The sequence below is a fragment of the Calidris pugnax genome, unplaced genomic scaffold (assembly GCF_001431845.1).
Source record: "Calidris pugnax isolate Ruff unplaced genomic scaffold, ASM143184v1 scaffold53, whole genome shotgun sequence".
In the NCBI taxonomy this organism is placed as follows: Eukaryota; Metazoa; Chordata; class Aves; order Charadriiformes; family Scolopacidae; genus Calidris; species Calidris pugnax.
The window spans coordinates 161,832-178,046 of NW_015090792.1; the positions used below are offsets into that span (position 1 = coordinate 161,832).

Sequence of the window (16,215 nt, forward strand, 5' to 3'; positions counted from 1 at the left end):
AACAAACGGGATGAGCTGGAAGCCATTGTGCAGCAGGACAGCTACGATGTAGTCACCATCACAGAAATGTGGTGGGATGATGGTCATAGCTGGAATGCTGGGATGGATGGCTATAAGCTCTTCAGGAGGGATAGGCAAGGAAGGAGAGGCAGGGGTGTTGCTCTGTACATTAGGGAGTGTATAGAGCTACTATATAGACTGTATAGAGCTAGATTCCAGTGGTGATAAAGATGAGTGTTTCTGGGTAAGGATGCAGGGGAAGGCTAACAAAGGGGACTTTGTGCTGGGAGTCTGGTATAGACCACCCAACCAGACTGAGGAGGCAGATGAGGTATTCTATGTGGCTGGCTGCAGTTTCTCTATCGCCAGCCCTTCTGGTTGGGGACTTCAACCTACCGGACATCTGCTGGAAATACAGCAGAGAGCAAATGGGCCAGGAGGTTCCTTGAGTGGATGGAAGATAACTTCCTAACACAACTGGCAGGTGAGCCTACCACGGGAGGCGCCTTAGTAGACCTACTTTTCACAAACAAAGAGGGACTAGTGGGAGATGTGGAGGTTGGAGGCCGTCTTGGGCTTAGTGATCATGAGATGGTCAAGTTTTCAATTATTAGAGAGGTAAGGAAGGGGGTTAGCAAAACTTCCACCTTGGACTTCAGGAGGGCGGACTTTAGCCTGTTCAGAACCTGGTTGGGAAAGTCCCTTGGGAAGCAGCCCTTGAAGGGCAATGGAGTTCAGAAAGGCTGGGTGTTTTTTAAGGAGGAAGTCTGAAAAGCGCAGGCACAGGCTGTCCCTGTGTACTGTGAACCGAGGCATCAGGGGAAAAGACTGGCCTGGGTGAACAAAGAGATAGGGTCACAGCTCAGGGAAAAAAGAGAGTTTATGGCCTTTGGGAAAACGGGCAGGCCACTCAGGAAGATTATAAAGGTGTAGTAAAGTTATGTCAGGAAAAGATTAGAAAGGCCAAAGCCCAGCTTGAACTGAACCTGGCCTTGGATGTTAAAAGCAATAAAAATAATTTCTATAAATGTATTAGTAGCAAGAGGAGGAATTGGGAGAACCTCTATCCACTATTGGATATGGGAGGTAACGTAGTGACAGAGGATGAGGAGAAGGCTGAGGTGCTGAATGCCTTCTTTGCCTCAGTCTTTAGTAGTAGAGTAGGGTGTCCCCTGAGTACCCAGAGCCCTGAGCCAGCAGACAGGGGCAGGGAGCAGAATGAAGCCCCCTTGATCCAAAGGGAAGCTGTGAGGAACCTGCTCCAACACCTGGACACAAACAAGTCTGTGGGCCCAGATGGGATCCACCCGAGGGCACTGAGGGAGCTGGTGGAAGTGCTCACTGAGCCACTCTCCATCAGTCCTGGCAAACTGGGGAGGTTCCAGCCGACTGGTGTCTAGCAAATGTGAAGCCCATCCACAAGAAGGGCCGGCAGGATGATCCGGGGAACTCCAGGCCTGTCAGTCTGACCTCGGTGCCTGGGAAGGCCATGGAACAGACCATCCTGAGGGCCATTATGAGGCACAGGAAGGTTACCCAGGTGACCAGGCCCAGCCAGCACGGGTTCAGGAGGGGCAGGTCCTGCTGGACAAACCTCATCTCCTGTGATGACAAAGTGACCGCTTGGTGGGTGAGGGAAAGGCTGTGGCTGTTGTTTACCTGGATTTTAGCAAGGCCTTTGATGGAGTCTCCCCCAAGATCCTGCTGGAGAAACTGGCTGCCCATGGCTTGGATGGGAGGACTCTGCGCTGGGTTAAAAACTGGCTGGAGGCCGGGCCCAGAGAGTGGTGGGGAATGGAGTCAAATCCAGTTGGCGGCCGGTCACAAGTAGTCCTGAAGCAGGGGGTTATTCTTCCCCAGGTGCAGCACCCTCCACTGAAGTGTGGTTTGCCATGGAAAAAGGTAGCAGATGATTATAGTAGAAGGTTCACATTTTTTTCCTGGTTTTCCTTGTTCCAGTAGTGCTACACTGCATTTTATTAAAATCTTCTGCTTCTTTGTACCAAAAGAAAAAGAAACTCCAATTTTATGTGGGGGTTTTTCAATGAAATATCATGGTGAAATGAATCTAGAGGCATGATAGCTGCTTATAGGAGAACAGGTAAGCACAGGGGCCAGGTCCAAGCAGGGAATCTGCCTTGCTGTGCCTGGGCAGAGCTTGAGGGGCAGAGCTTTCAACACCACGTTGCAGTTTGATGAAATGTAGAACTGCATTATTCTGGGAATGTGACTATGGAATAGAAATAATATACAAATGTAGTGTTAAACCCTATGTATTGTGAGAGCACAAAGCCACGGCGTTATCCTTGGAGTTAGAACTGATCCTATCGATACCCATTGGTCTGACTGGTTCAAGGATCTGAGTGTCCTACCTTGTGCTTGATAGGAATTGGGTTTTTGGGTTTTTTTGCCTTTTTTGCTTCTGTAGCAATCCTGACAGAAATTTTCATGTCTTCATGTCCTTCGCTTTAATTTAGGAAGATTGGTGAGATCAGACAAATGGGTTACACCTGGTGACAGAGGGGTCACGGGAACAAAATTTTACATCTGGTTTAAAAGGTAATAGGTTCTGACAGGGGCTCACTGTAATGATGTCCAGATTCTCTTGTTATCTGTTTTAGAGGTAAAGATCATGAAAAGGTCAGAATGTCTTGGACCAATTTGAGAATTGGGACAGAAAGTGATGATATTAAGTACAGTAAGGAACACATGAGCCTTTTGAAGACATTTTGAAGATAGACTGCTTGAAAAATATGTCTAATTAAGGAGAAAAAAAGAATCGCTGTCAAACTGTTCAGATTGTTACAATTGCACATGCTGGACACAGAAAATTTGAGAAATTGATCAATTATTGCTCTAAAATGTGGCTAAGTCCTCCTTTTTTGGGTAAGGACAGGAAGCCAAGAATAGTCTAAATGTGTTGGTGAGAGGACAAAAAGAGCTGCCGTCATGATATTTATCTCTTGCTTGTTTCTTTACTTTTTGTTTTGCTACAGTAAGAAACTTTTTAAATTTTTTTCATAATTTTAAAAACTCAGCTGCAGAGCCAGACCAATTTAAGTGTTTCTGTTTGTAGAGCTTTTATTAGCTATTTTATTCTCCATATAACTTTGCTGTTAGCTCGCCTCACTTTAGACACTCTACTGCTCTGCCTACACTTGACTTCTCGGCAGAAAAATGTATACATTCAGTTGGTTTTAATGGCTAACGTGGCTTCTTCTTAATGCAAAGCATCAGACAGACAAAAAGCTGAATGGAATCACTTCCCACAAGGAGCCGTATGGAAAGACGGTGTGCAGGAATGGGTGCTCAGATACATGTCTCAGGTAGAAGAGGGTGGAATAGCTGCAGGTAAAATGCCCTTGAGAGTTAAAAGTAGCTAAGGCCAGAACACTTTAGGAAGCTGTAATGTGAGAGAAGATAGGGAGATGATTCCACCAGAAGAGTTCCAAATGACGTTTTAATCAAGTTGAGCTGAGAATCCTAGCAATGTAGTTAAACAAAAAAAAAAAATAAAAATCAAGGTCTGAGATGTGCTTATAGGCATCCATGGACTAAAATGTAATCCACAAAATAGAGTTGATTGAAGTGTCTAATATAGTCTACATACATATCACACTATTAAACTTTAGCACTAAACCAATTTTCCAATTTATTATTGGATTTTCTGGTTTAAAATTTAATTTTCGATTAAATCTGGTGTTCATGCTTTTGGAGGTAGAAAAGTTTCATGGTGAACTTAAAGTATATTGGATATCAGGCAAATTGAAAAATAGATGAGAGTCTGATGTGTTAGCAGAGGGAAAAAAGGAGCAGAAACGACAGGAAGAGTTAAAATTTCTCTTTGGACATTAGAAGTCATTATGCCCTGCAATGTATTTGGTATGTGTTCAGTCTCCATTTCCCTCAATATTAACTGAGGTATGGCTAAATTAAAAAGATACTGTTCTGTTATAATTTGTATGCTTTTTCAGTGGTTCTGTGTGTAAATAATGACTTTATTTTATTCCTGTTGTTGTTCTAGTTTAGAGTTGCTTTTTTTCTTTGTGAGGGGCAAACCCATTTTGTGGCGTGGTTTCATTGTGCAGCAGTAAGCAGTGCAATAAATGCCTCAAAGAAATACAGGCAAGTCTTGTTCAGGGGTAATTAAACCAAATCCAACCGGGGGGTTGGTACTAGATGATCTTGAAGGTCACTTCCAAGTCTAACCGTTCTATGGTTCTATGAAACACTGGTATAGAAATATATTTATTTTGCCGTGGTCAAAAGATGTTTGTGCAAAGGAAAGCGTTCAGGAGGAAAGATTAAGACTGTGAATAGACTGAGTTGCAGCTGAGGTGACTAAAGTATGTGTTGGCTGCTGTTTATCCCATTTCACCCTATGATTTATGGGTTGCAAGTGGATTATGGTGTTAATGCTGGGGGGCCTTCTTACATTCAGTGACTGTGTGTAGGTGGATACCCATGCGTGTGAGTATCGGGGGGGGTATAAGATCAGAAATTACATATTTGAGAAGGTTTTTTGTTCAGAAGCTCAGAAGGCGACTGTTTTCATGTGAAGTATTTCAAAGACATCAGCGCTGTTGTGTCAGTCCCATGCAGGTGACAGTGACAGCCATGTACTGTCAGGTGTGATCAGAGCCTGTGGCGGGCAGGGTAAGGACCATATTGGCAGTTGCACTCGGAGGCTCAATAAGGTGTTGCAAACATTATCAGACAAAAATACTTTCAGATGCTGTGAATCCTAATCGTGTGTTGAAGTCACAGCAGTGCCCTTCCTTTTCACTAACGCTGTTTCTAAGCCTTCCCCGGGTGGCTGGAGCTGGATGGCACTGCTTGGCTAGTGTCACGTCTTCTCACAAAAAGAACCAGCTTTTATCACCCAGTAATGCAAAATTATTGCATAAAAATGCCCTTGCTTGTCCCCTAGAATGGCTTCAAATAGTACGTCTACCACTTACCAAAAAAAAAAATAATTTGAAAAAGCACTGTTGTACATCTTAGTCATTCCAAAATTGAAAAATAATGAACTTATCCCCAAAGAGAGCCTATTAAAGCTTGTAGTGCAAGATAAAGAACAGTGTATTGTCAGCTGAATACCTTTGTCTTTTACTGGTTCACTTCTCTCCAATTCAGCAAAATGTTCTTAAGAGACCAGCTGTATGTTTTAATTCAGCTGATGCATTGCTCCGGTTGAACCTGATCACCTTAGTTAAATCAGGGAAATGAAATCAATACAATTACTGTGGTGATTTTCTGTCCCCTCCCTCTGTAGCCTCTCACAGCAAACACAAAAGCCGCTTGCTAATTGATATTGATTTGTCAATTCATTGAATTGGGCTGTGTCAGAGGGGAAGTTACGAGGTCATTTCCATTAAAAAGATATACTGAAAGTGTGCTTCAGATGAAAGGTGGCATTCGTGTGTACACAGTCATGAGGGTTTTTTTGTTCAAAGTATGTGCCCTCTGAAGAAAAATAAAAGTAAATAATATACAGTGCAACATAAAAAGGAACTTTATTTTCTGGGCTGGCCTGCCTCTCTGACCTCATCAACAGAGCTACAGCTGGAAATGCTTTCAGATTTGACAGCTATTTCCCCCCATCTCTAGGATTAACCTTGGCATTTGGAAAATGCAAAATGATAAGCATTTTCTAGCACTGATTGTGAAGCTTAGTAAATCAGGTAGCAATAATGAATTTTATTTCTACTGCTGAAAGCACACTTGAGGCAGAAGAATCACAGAATTTTCATGGTTGGAATGGACTTTTGAGACCACCAAGTCCAACCATACACACCCACAAAAAAGAAAACCCAACCCAACAATCTTGGGCACTAGAGCTGAAAAAGAAAACCCAACCCAACAATCTCAGGCACTAGAGCATGCCCTGAAGTGCCACGTCTACAGGTTTCTTAAAGACCTCCAGGGATGATGATTACCACCTCCCTGGGCAGGCTGTTCCAGTGCCTGACCACCCTCTCAGCAAGGTCATTCTTCCTAATATCTAATCTAAACCTCCCCTGCCCCAACTTCAGACCATTTCCTCTGCTCCTGTCATTATTCCCTTGGGAGAAGAGGCCAACCCCCACCTCTCTACACCCTCCTTTCAGGGAGTTGTAGAGGGCAATGAGGTCTCCCCTCAGCCTCCTCTTCTCCAAACTAAACATGCCCAGTTCCCTCAGCGTCTCCTCGTATGACTTGTTCTCCAGACCCCTCCCCAGCTTGGTGGCTCTCCTCTGGACACGCTCCAGCACCTCAGTGTCCTTCTTGTAGTGAGGGGCCCAGAACTGAACACAGCCCTCGAGGTGAGTCCTCACCAGTGCACAGGACAGAGCTACCATAACTGCCCTGCTCCTGCTGGCCACGCTGTTCCTGACACAGGCCAGGATGCTGTTGGCCTTCTTGGCCACCTGGGCACACTGCTGGCTCATGTTAAAGCTACCAATCTAAAAAAGGGTGGGAGCCAGTAATCCATTCTGTGCGTGTGTGATTGAGTAAAAGTGAACTTACTGTCATCTTTTTCTGTGAAAAAATCAGAAGGTTGGTGTTTCGGTGCAGTCACTATTACGTGACCCGGTGTGGCTCAGCCTGGAACAGAATTTTCTCCCCATTATTTGTCCAGTGGAAGGCCTAGGAACACTCAGAAGAATTGATACCTCACCGTGCTGAGATACAGTGGTTTAATTGAAGAGAAACTGAGCCCTCCACAGGAAGCAAACCAAACCAAGGAAATAAAGCAATGGAATATGTTAGAAGGAGGGAAGGAAGAATGCATCTTAGCCCTATGGGCTGTGGATATGGTGTCCCTTTGGCATCTTTTTTAGAGGTGGTGTAATCTGGAGCATGAGCAGTCAAGCCAGCAATACGGTGCCGTAATTGGATTAAACTGAACTAGGGAAGAACAAGAGAATTATAATCTTTAGGGCAGAGTAAGGGAGTAGGCGGAGAATCTAGGGCCAGGGTGAAGGCAGTCTGAATATCAACATGAGGGAAGAGGCAGAAATACAGGCAAACTTCTGACCAACGTTCATGTAGGCAGAAGGCAGTTGGTTGCTGCAGAAAGCTGCAAAGCATGGAGGCAAGAAAACCTACCGGTCTCCTTTTTCTTTTTCTTTTTCTTTTTCTTTTTCTTTTTCTTTTTCTTTTTCGTCTTCGTCTTCGTCTTCGTCTTCGTCTTCTTTTTCTTCTTCGTCTTCTTCTTCTTCTTTTTCTACAATAACAAATAATTTACTCGTTGAAACTTTTTAACTTAATTCTATATATTCAGTGTCGTTATCTAGAACTTTTTTCTAGGATGTTCAAACCCATATTCAGCCCAAAGAAGGTGTTTGTAAGCCAGAGCTCAAGGGCAGAGTCTCGGTCTCTTGGTGCGTGAAGGTGGAGGTTTGGGTTCAATAGTTAGGACTGCAACTCGGCTTTCTGTCCTTGGATTGGGAATACATGGTATGGGGTGGAGTGTTTGAAAAATACCTGGAGGATAAAAGAGGAGAGTCAGAAAATATTCTCTGAAATGAAGCGCACAACTGAAATACACCTTAAAGCTTACTCCTGTTTAGGAGCCTATCTTTCATTATGTGCCAAATGAGTGTCATTTTTAAAGAATGGAAAATACCTGGATAATGCTGGTTTTAAGATGTATCTACATTTATGGATGAGTGCAAAAATTTCCTTACCAATTTATTTGTTCACTAGCATGAATAGTTTTCAGCATGAATTCAGCCTTTACTTGCTGTGATGAAAATGTGAACATTTAGTTTGAGGTTAGCTCAAGAGCCTCACTTCAGCTTGTTGAAATTGTTTAGATTGCTGCTTTAGATACATTAGCAGGGGCTCTTTGTTCATTCTGAAGTAGTTAACAGTTTCCTTGAGGAAACAGCATCTCAAAATGTTACTCATCACGTTTTCTGATCACATTTGAACAATAGGAGAAAAAGAGTGAAGTAATTCTTGGCTGTGTTTCAGGAGGAAACTCATTATTTATACCTGATGAAAGTACGCTGAATATGAGATGCTCATTTTTCAGTGTTTGTAGAATATGGAGAACACGAGATACCAATGTGTTAGTAGTGTAATCTTTTTTTCTTTTTCTTTCTTTACACGAATCAGTACTTAGTGAATCGAAAACAATTTACTGAATGCTTAGAATACGTGTACATATACTTGGGTTGCAGCTGATTTCCTGAAAAGCATCTTGGCTTTTAGTATCGAAACAGGTTGGCAGGAAATTTTTTTGATCTTTCTGAAAAGTAGAAATTCCTGTGGAGGTGGCTTTAAAGTGCTCACTGTTTAAATGATAGAGGTTTGCCCATGAATGAATTTTCCTCCATGTGTTTCTGATAGATTACTGAGCTTTTTCTGTAGAGATGAGAATTATAAAAGAGCTATTGTGTTCGGAATTTTACTTATCAGTTCACATCAGTCTTTGGTGGTTCTTGTGTTTCTGTTATTTCTACTCATTATTCCCTGCTTTTCCATTTCTGTTACCAAAGAACCATATCTTTATGTTGTCACCTCTTGACAGTTAGGCTTCTTACATTTTTTTTGCATTTGCAGAAGTTTTTAATCTGTCTCTCCATAACAACAGCTTAGCTCCCTTTGGCAGCCTAATGGATGGATGAAACTGCTAACCTGAGGAATAAATTTCAATAATCTGCTGTTCAAGCAACTGGAAGATAACAGAAATACTTTTGTTTCATTCTGCAGACCCCCGCCAGTGAGTGAAAATGCCCCAAAAGGAACTGTGGTCGCAGTTGTTACAGCAGCCGCCTTGAACCAGACAATTGTATATTCAATTGTTTCAGGAAATGAAGAGGGTAAGTACTAATATTTCGGTCATAGTGGTTGTGCTGAGCCTAGCGCATGCCTCAGAAGTCCTCAAGAAATAGTAATTAGACGTGAAGCTGCTGAGGTGAAATCCCATCTCATCTGTAGAAACTATGGGCTGTGGATATGGTGTCCCTTTGGCATCTTTTTTAGAGGTGGTGTAATCTGGAGCATGAGCAGTCAAACCAGCAATACGGTGCCGTAATTGGATTAAACTGAACTAGGGAAGAACAAGAGAATTATAATCTTTAGGGCAGAGTAAGGGAGTAGGCGGAGAATCTAGGGCCAGGGTGAAGGCAGTCTGAATATCAACTTGAGGGAAGAGGCAGAAATACAGGCAAACTTCTGACCAACGTTCATGTAGGCAGAAGGCAGTTGGTTGCTGCAGAAAGCTGCAAAGCATGGAGGCAAGAAAACCTACCGGTCTCCTTTTCCTTTTCCTTTTCCTTTTCCTTTTCCTTTTCTTCGTCTTCGTCTTCGTCTTCGTCTTCTTTTTCTTCTTCGTCTTCTTCTTCTTCTTTTTAATAACAAATAATGTACTCATTGAAACTTTTTAACTTAATTCTATATATTCAGTGTCGTTATCTAGAACTCTACAATAACAAATAATTTACTCGTTGAAACTTTTTAACTTAATTCTATATATTCAGTGTCGTTATCTAGAACTTTTTTCTAGGATGTTCAAACCCATATTCATCCCAAAGAAGGTGTTTGTAAGCCAGAGCTCAAGGGCAGAGTCTCGGTCTCTTGGTGCGTGAAGGTGAAGGTTTGGGTTCAATAGTTAGGACTGCAACTCGGCTTTCTGTCCTTGGATTGGGAATACATGGTATGGGGTGGAGTGTTTGAAAAATACCTGGAGGATAAAAGAGGAGAGTCAGAAAATATTCTCTGAAATGAAGCGCACAACTGAAATACACCTTAAAGCTTACTCCTGTTTAGGAGCCTATCTTTCATTATGTGCCAAATGAGTGTCATTTTTAAAGAATGGAAAATACCTGGATAATGCTGGTTTTAAGATGTATCTACATTTATGGATGAGTGCAAAAATTTCCTTACCAATTTATTTGTTCACTAGCATGAATAGTTTTCAGCATGAATTCAGCCTTTACTTGCTGTGATGAAAATGTGAACATTTAGTTTGAGGTTAGCTCAAGAGCCTCACTTCAGCTTGTTGAAATTGTTTAGATTGCTGCTTTAGATACATTAGCAGGGGCTCTTTGTTCATTCTGAAGTAGTTAACAGTTTCCTTGAGGAAACAGCATCTCAAAATGTTACTCATCACGTTTTCTGATCACATTTGAACAATAGGAGAAAAAGAGTGAAGTAATTCTTGGCTGTGTTTCAGGAGGAAACTCATTATTTATACCTGATGAAACTACGCTGAATATGAGATGCTCATTTTTCAGTGTTTGTAGAATATGGAGAACACGAGATACCAATGTGTTAGTAGTGTAATCTTTTTTTCTTTTTCTTTCTTTACACGAATCAGTACTTAGTGAATCGAAAACAATTTACTGAATGCTTAGAATACGTGTACATATACTTGGGTTGCAGCTGATTTCCTGAAAAGCATCTTGGCTTTTAGTATCGAAACAGGTTGGCAGGAAATTTTTTTGATCTTTCTGAAAAGTAGAAATTCCTGTGGAGGTGGCTTTAAAGTGCTCACTGTTTAAATGATAGAGGTTTGCCCATGAATGAATTTTCCTCCATGTGTTTCTGATAGATTACTGAGCTTTTTCTGTAGAGATGAGAATTATAAAAGAGCTATTGTGTTCGGAATTTTACTTACCAGTTCACATCAGTCTTTGGTGGTTCTTGTGTTTCTGTTATTTCTACTCATTATTCCCTGCTTTTCCATTTCTGTTACCAAAGAACCATATCTTTATGTTGTCACCTCTTGACAGTTAGGCTTCTTACATTTTTTTTGCATTTCTAGAAGTTTTTAATCTGTCTCTCCATAACAACAGCTTAGCTCCCTTTGGCAGCCTAATGGATGGATGAAACTGCTAACCTGAGGAATAAATTTCAATAATCTGCTGTTCAAGCAACTGGAAGATAACAGAAATACTTTTGTTTCATTCTGCAGACCCCCGCCAGTGAGTGAAAATGCCCCAAAAGGAACTGTGGTCGCAGTTGTTACAGCAGCCGCCTTGAACCAGACAATTGTATATTCAATTGTTTCAGGAAATGAAGAGGGTAAGTACTAATATTTCGGTCATAGTGGTTGTTTAGGCTTCTTACATTTTTTTTGCATTTGCAGAAGTTTTTAATCTGTCTCTCCATAACAACAGCTTAGCTCCCTTTGGCAGCCTAATGGATGGATGAAACTGCTAACCTGAGGAATAAATTTCAATAATCTGCTGTTCAAGCAACTGGAAGATAACAGAAATACTTTTGTTTCATTCTGCAGACCCCCGCCAGTGAGTGAAAATGCCCCAAAAGGAACTGTGGTCGCAGTTGTTACAGCAGCCGCCTTGAACCAGACAATTGTATATTCAATTGTTTCAGGAAATGAAGAGGGTAAGTACTAATATTTCGGTCATAGTGGTTGTGCTGAGCCTAGCGCATGCCTCAGAAGTCCTCAAGAAATAGTAATTAGACGTGAAGCTGCTGAGGTGAAATCCCATCTCATCTGTAGAAACAGGAGGGACTGCCATTATCAAGCCTTTAGAGATCAACTAAAGATCAGATAAGTCAGAACAATTACAATGAAAATTAAAATACAGTGACATTTTCCCTGATGGGAAAATTCACATTGGTGCCACATGGTGTAAATCTCTGGCATACTGAAATATGAATATAAATAGCTTTGATAGAGTTGTACTTCTTGCTTAGAAATCTATTTTAAGGTATAATAGACTTTGCCAGGCTGTAGCCACAAGTATTAGATTAGAGCCTGCTATTTAAACGAGACATCATTCCTACATTTCTATCCTCCTTGGGTACTCTCTGTGATCCACCTTGAAATCTCTCAGCCAAATTACACTAAATTATTTGGGGGATGTGGAATAATTCCGCATCCCATCCTCCTTTTCATGAGCTGAGAGTGGGCTGTTTATCTCGTCTGCTCTTGCCAGCGTGGCTTCAAGTTGGTTATCCCTGTTCCAGACTCAGCTGCTGTGCTCCTTTGAAGACAGCTTCAAAGAGGAGTTATATGGGCTTTTAGAGGCCTGAGGGAGGGATGGGAAACAAATTTCTGAAGACAGTGTCAGAGATCAGTGTCATCACCAAAACAGAAGCACTTAGGCATTAAAAAAATGTGTTTGTGCATCTTAGAAAATGACTTCTGTTTTTGCTTGATTTCAGATGTGTTTGCTATTAATAACAGAACAGGCGTGATATCAGTTAAAAAGCCTCTGGATTATGAAAGGGTGAAAAGTTACGAGCTTCGAGTTCAAGCAGACTCTTTACAAGTGGTACAATCCAATCTGCGCGTCCCTTCCAAAAGTGAGTTTAAAAATCCTTATTTTTATATCTCTTTTCAATACACGTATCTATTGTTATTTTTTTGAGGATATTGATAAGTGCATTGCATCTAATGGCCTTGTTTTGTTATCTGAAATACGATGGTGATGAAGGTGTGTGAGCAGCAGAGGGTACATTTGTGGATCTCTATACTTGCTTTCTGTACATGTATCAGCCTTGAGCTAAATCCTAAAAATCATGTCCATGTTACATAGTTGTAGGTCTCACTGAACCAGACAAAAGTTCTCTTTATATATAAACAGAGAGTCGATGACTTAAATTGAGCACTTTCAGTGTAATTCAGGCTTTTTATGATGGAATGTCACAGTTACTTTTATTGTACAGCCCAAATACAGACTTCCTCCCTGCTGGGCTGGGAACATTGCATCAAGTATTAGGATACTGCTAGAGGAATGGGGAACAGATACACAGCGAGGGTGATGGGAAGAAAAAGGCTCCTTCAGCACCCCTGAGGATCTGCGTGGAGTTTATTGGAACCCTGACTGAGAGCAAACTGGAGGCAAGGACCTGCTCTGACAGAGACAAAACAGTTCTTGGCAGTGTCACTAAGCAGGAAGGATCACAGAATCAGAGAATGCTATGGGGTTGGAAGGCACCTCTGGAGATCATCTAGTCCAACCCCCTGCCAAAGCAGGGCCACCCAGAGCAGGTTGCCCAGGAACGTGTCCAGGTGGGTTTGAATGTCTCCAGAGAAGGAGCCTCCACCACCTCCCTGGGCAGCCTCTGCCAGGGCTCTGCCACCCTCACAGGAAAGAAGTTCCTCCTCATGTTTAGATGGAACTTCTCATGTTCAAGTTTGTGCCCATTTCCTCTTGTCCTGTCCCTGGGCACCACTGAAAAACGACTGGCTCCGTCCTCTTGATTCCCACCCTTTAAGTATTTATAGGCATTGATCCAGGAGTTTAATTACAAACTGTTTTGCTTTGGCTCTGTCTCATAATGAGGTTTTTCTTTTTCCCTTTAATTCTTTTCCTAATCAAAGTAATTTGAAAGGTCTTTTGAAAAGGTCTGGGAAGTCTGGCTTTCGAACACCTGGCTCACTTCATGTCCTATCCCTTCCTCTATAACATCCTATTTAAGCCACAGATGGGCCCTACCTTGTACCAGAAAGTGTTTTGGTACATGTTTTTTCACAGACTGTGTTTGAGGTCTCATTTTTTTTCCCCTGTATTTTTGGTCTCTGTAAGTCTCTGTTTTTTCCTACTCTCACCAAGGAGAGTCATGGATGCAATGAAATAAGCCCAGGGCAGTGGAGAGCTGCAGTGAGGAAAGGGCAGTGACGAATGGAATGTTTGTGTAAAAGCTATGAAAATATTACTTTCTTTCATTTAAAACTGAATGTAAGATTATTTCACGTCATTTGGTCTGCAGTCACAGTAATTCCACTATGAACTGTGGGCCAGATCTCTCACAGGTGGCTGGAGCTTTTTTCCCCTCTGCAGTTCCATCAGTGTTAATTTTGAAAATCACAAAGTACAAATGGAGTTCAGATTTACCTCACACTTCAGTTTTATGCAGTTAACCAGTATTTAGTTACTTGTCAATCAAGGGAGGTGGGTGGGGGGCGATACCATGAACAAAATGCCAGTACCAGACTGTGAGATTTGGGCATTTATCAAAGTGTGTACATCATAAAACCTTCTTATGATTTTTGGAAGCCCCCAGTAATATAATGAGCAATTTTATTTCAAGTGCATCTGTTAAAGCATTACTGGCAGTATGATGCTGTAGGCATTGTGCTGCCACAGATTTTGGTTGGATCTCTGTTCCCAGAGAGGTCTGCATGGCAAGCCAGGGGCAAAAAAATTTCCATCAGTCTTTCATCTGTCACTAATATTAGAATAATAGAATTGTCTCGGTTGGAAGGGACCTTTGAGATCATTCAGTCCAACCATCAACCTCACTCTGGTAAAACCATCACTAAACCATTTCTCTAAGCACTATGTCAACCCATCTTCTAAATACTTCCAGGGATGGAGCCTCAACCACTTCCCCCCATCTCTACACCCTTCTTTCAGGGAGTTGGAGAGAGCAAGAAGGTCTCCCCTCAGCCTCCTTTTCTCCAGGCTCAACACCCCCAGCTCCCTCAGCCTCTCCTCAGGAGACTTCTTCTCCAGACCCCTCACCAGCTCCATTGCCCTTCTCTGGACCCACTCCAGCTTCTCAGTGTCTTCTTTGTGGGAAGGGGCCAAAACTGGACCCAGCCCTCGAGGTGGGGCCTCACCAGTGCCCAGGACAGGGGGACCATCACCTCCCGGGTCCTCCTCCCCACGCTGTTCCTGACACAGGCCAGGATGCTGGTGGCCTTCTTGGCCACCTGGGCACACTGCTGGCTCCTGTTCAGCCCACAGGCCACCAACACCCCCAGGTCCTTTTCTGCCCGGCAGCTCCAGCCACTCTGCCCCCAGCCTGGAGCGCTGCAGGGGCCCCGTTGGTGGGACCCAAGGGCAGGACCCGGCACTTGGCCTTCTTGAACCTCATCCCATTGGCCTCGGCCCATCCATCCAGCCTGTCCAGATCCCTCTGCAAAGCCTCTCTGCCCTCCAGCAGGTCGACACTCCCACCCAACGTGGTGTCCTCTGTAAACTTACTGAGGGTGCAGATTAAACTATCCCCTTTCCACCTAAGTAGGAGATAGGTAAGACATAATTCATTGTGCCCGTGTCCAGGCAGAGACAATACTGGGCAAATTAGGGCTCAGGGCACAGTGTCATCCCTTTTTCTTCCTTTCCCACACTGCCGGTTATAATCCACAGAGTCAATAGTCTGAGGGCTACAAAGGAAGGGCCACCCTCAACTAACTGGGCTGATTCTGCTGTCCTCCTTCTATAATTAGTCTTCTGATTATTGTTCTGATGGATAATGTAATAGCCATCTCTGGTTTATTTCAGTGCAAGTTTGGTGCATCTGTTTAAGAGTATTGTGTGTAGATGAGATCAAAATTCAGATTTTTCTAGATGGCAGTTTAAACAGGATGCAAGCCTGTTTCTTCTATATAAAGATACCACTGTGGAACCTGCTTGTGACGCTGGAATTGGTACTTTGTGAAAATTTGCTTACATATTTTTAAAGTTCTTAAAGATATTAGACTTGATGGACTTAAGTATTTGGGAGCACGCCATAAAATGGGGTGGTCAACTATAGCCTGAGTTATTGTACAGGGAGTGATGGTTAAAATACATTCATCAGGCTTTCCAGTACTACACACTGTACCAGCAGAAGGTTTTTTGGAAATTGTGCGTGTTTTATCATGGATATTTCTTGTTCCTTAAGAAAGAATTGAGCACGTGTGTGGTATAACCACGGAGGGATTATTTAGTGGTCAGAAGTGGAGTTGTATTAACAGCAGTGTAACATTCTGTGTGATGTTATGGTCACCATCGATGAGGTATCTGGAGAAGGGAGAGGAAGAGAGTGCTACTGCCAGCAGACTGCATTTCTTTGTGTCTGGGAGAGGTCCAGGTAAGGTTAGATTCTGTACAATGGTGCCAGGCCATGCACAGTGAGGAGCGGGTCCAGAGAAGGGCAACAAAGATGGTGAGGGGTCTGGAGCACAAGTCTCCTGAGGAGAGGCTGAGGGAGCTGGGGGTGTTCAGCCTGGAGAAGAGGAGGCTGAGGGGAGACCTTCTTGCTCTCTCCAACTCCCTGAAAGGAGGGTGTAGAGAGGTGGGGGTCGGTCTCTTCTCTCAAGTCACAGGCGACAGGACAAGAGGAAATGGCCTCAAGTTGCACCAGGGGAGGTTCAGGCTGGATATTAGGAAAAATTTTTTCACTGAAAGGGTTCTCAGCCATTGGAATGGGCTGCCCAGGGAGGTGGTTGAGGCCCCATCCCTGGAGGTGTTCAAAAGACAGGTTGATGTGGTGCTGGGAGGTATGGTTTAGTGATGATGCTCCTTGTTTGTTGTG

General features: G+C 42.9%; 1 protein-coding gene across 1 annotated transcript in view; it reads left to right on the forward strand.

Moving 5' to 3' along the window:
• Window positions 1-16,215, forward strand: part of PCDH15 (protocadherin-related 15) — a gene marked incomplete at its 5' end in the record, with an annotated part of 305,454 nt that overhangs the window by 154,452 nt on the left and 134,787 nt on the right. The window contains 2 exons of the mRNA XM_014966628.1: window positions 8,704-8,813; window positions 12,130-12,270. Coding sequence (XP_014822114.1) covers window positions 8,704-8,813; window positions 12,130-12,270 — 251 coding nt within the window. The remainder of the gene's footprint in view (window positions 1-8,703; window positions 8,814-12,129; window positions 12,271-16,215) is intronic.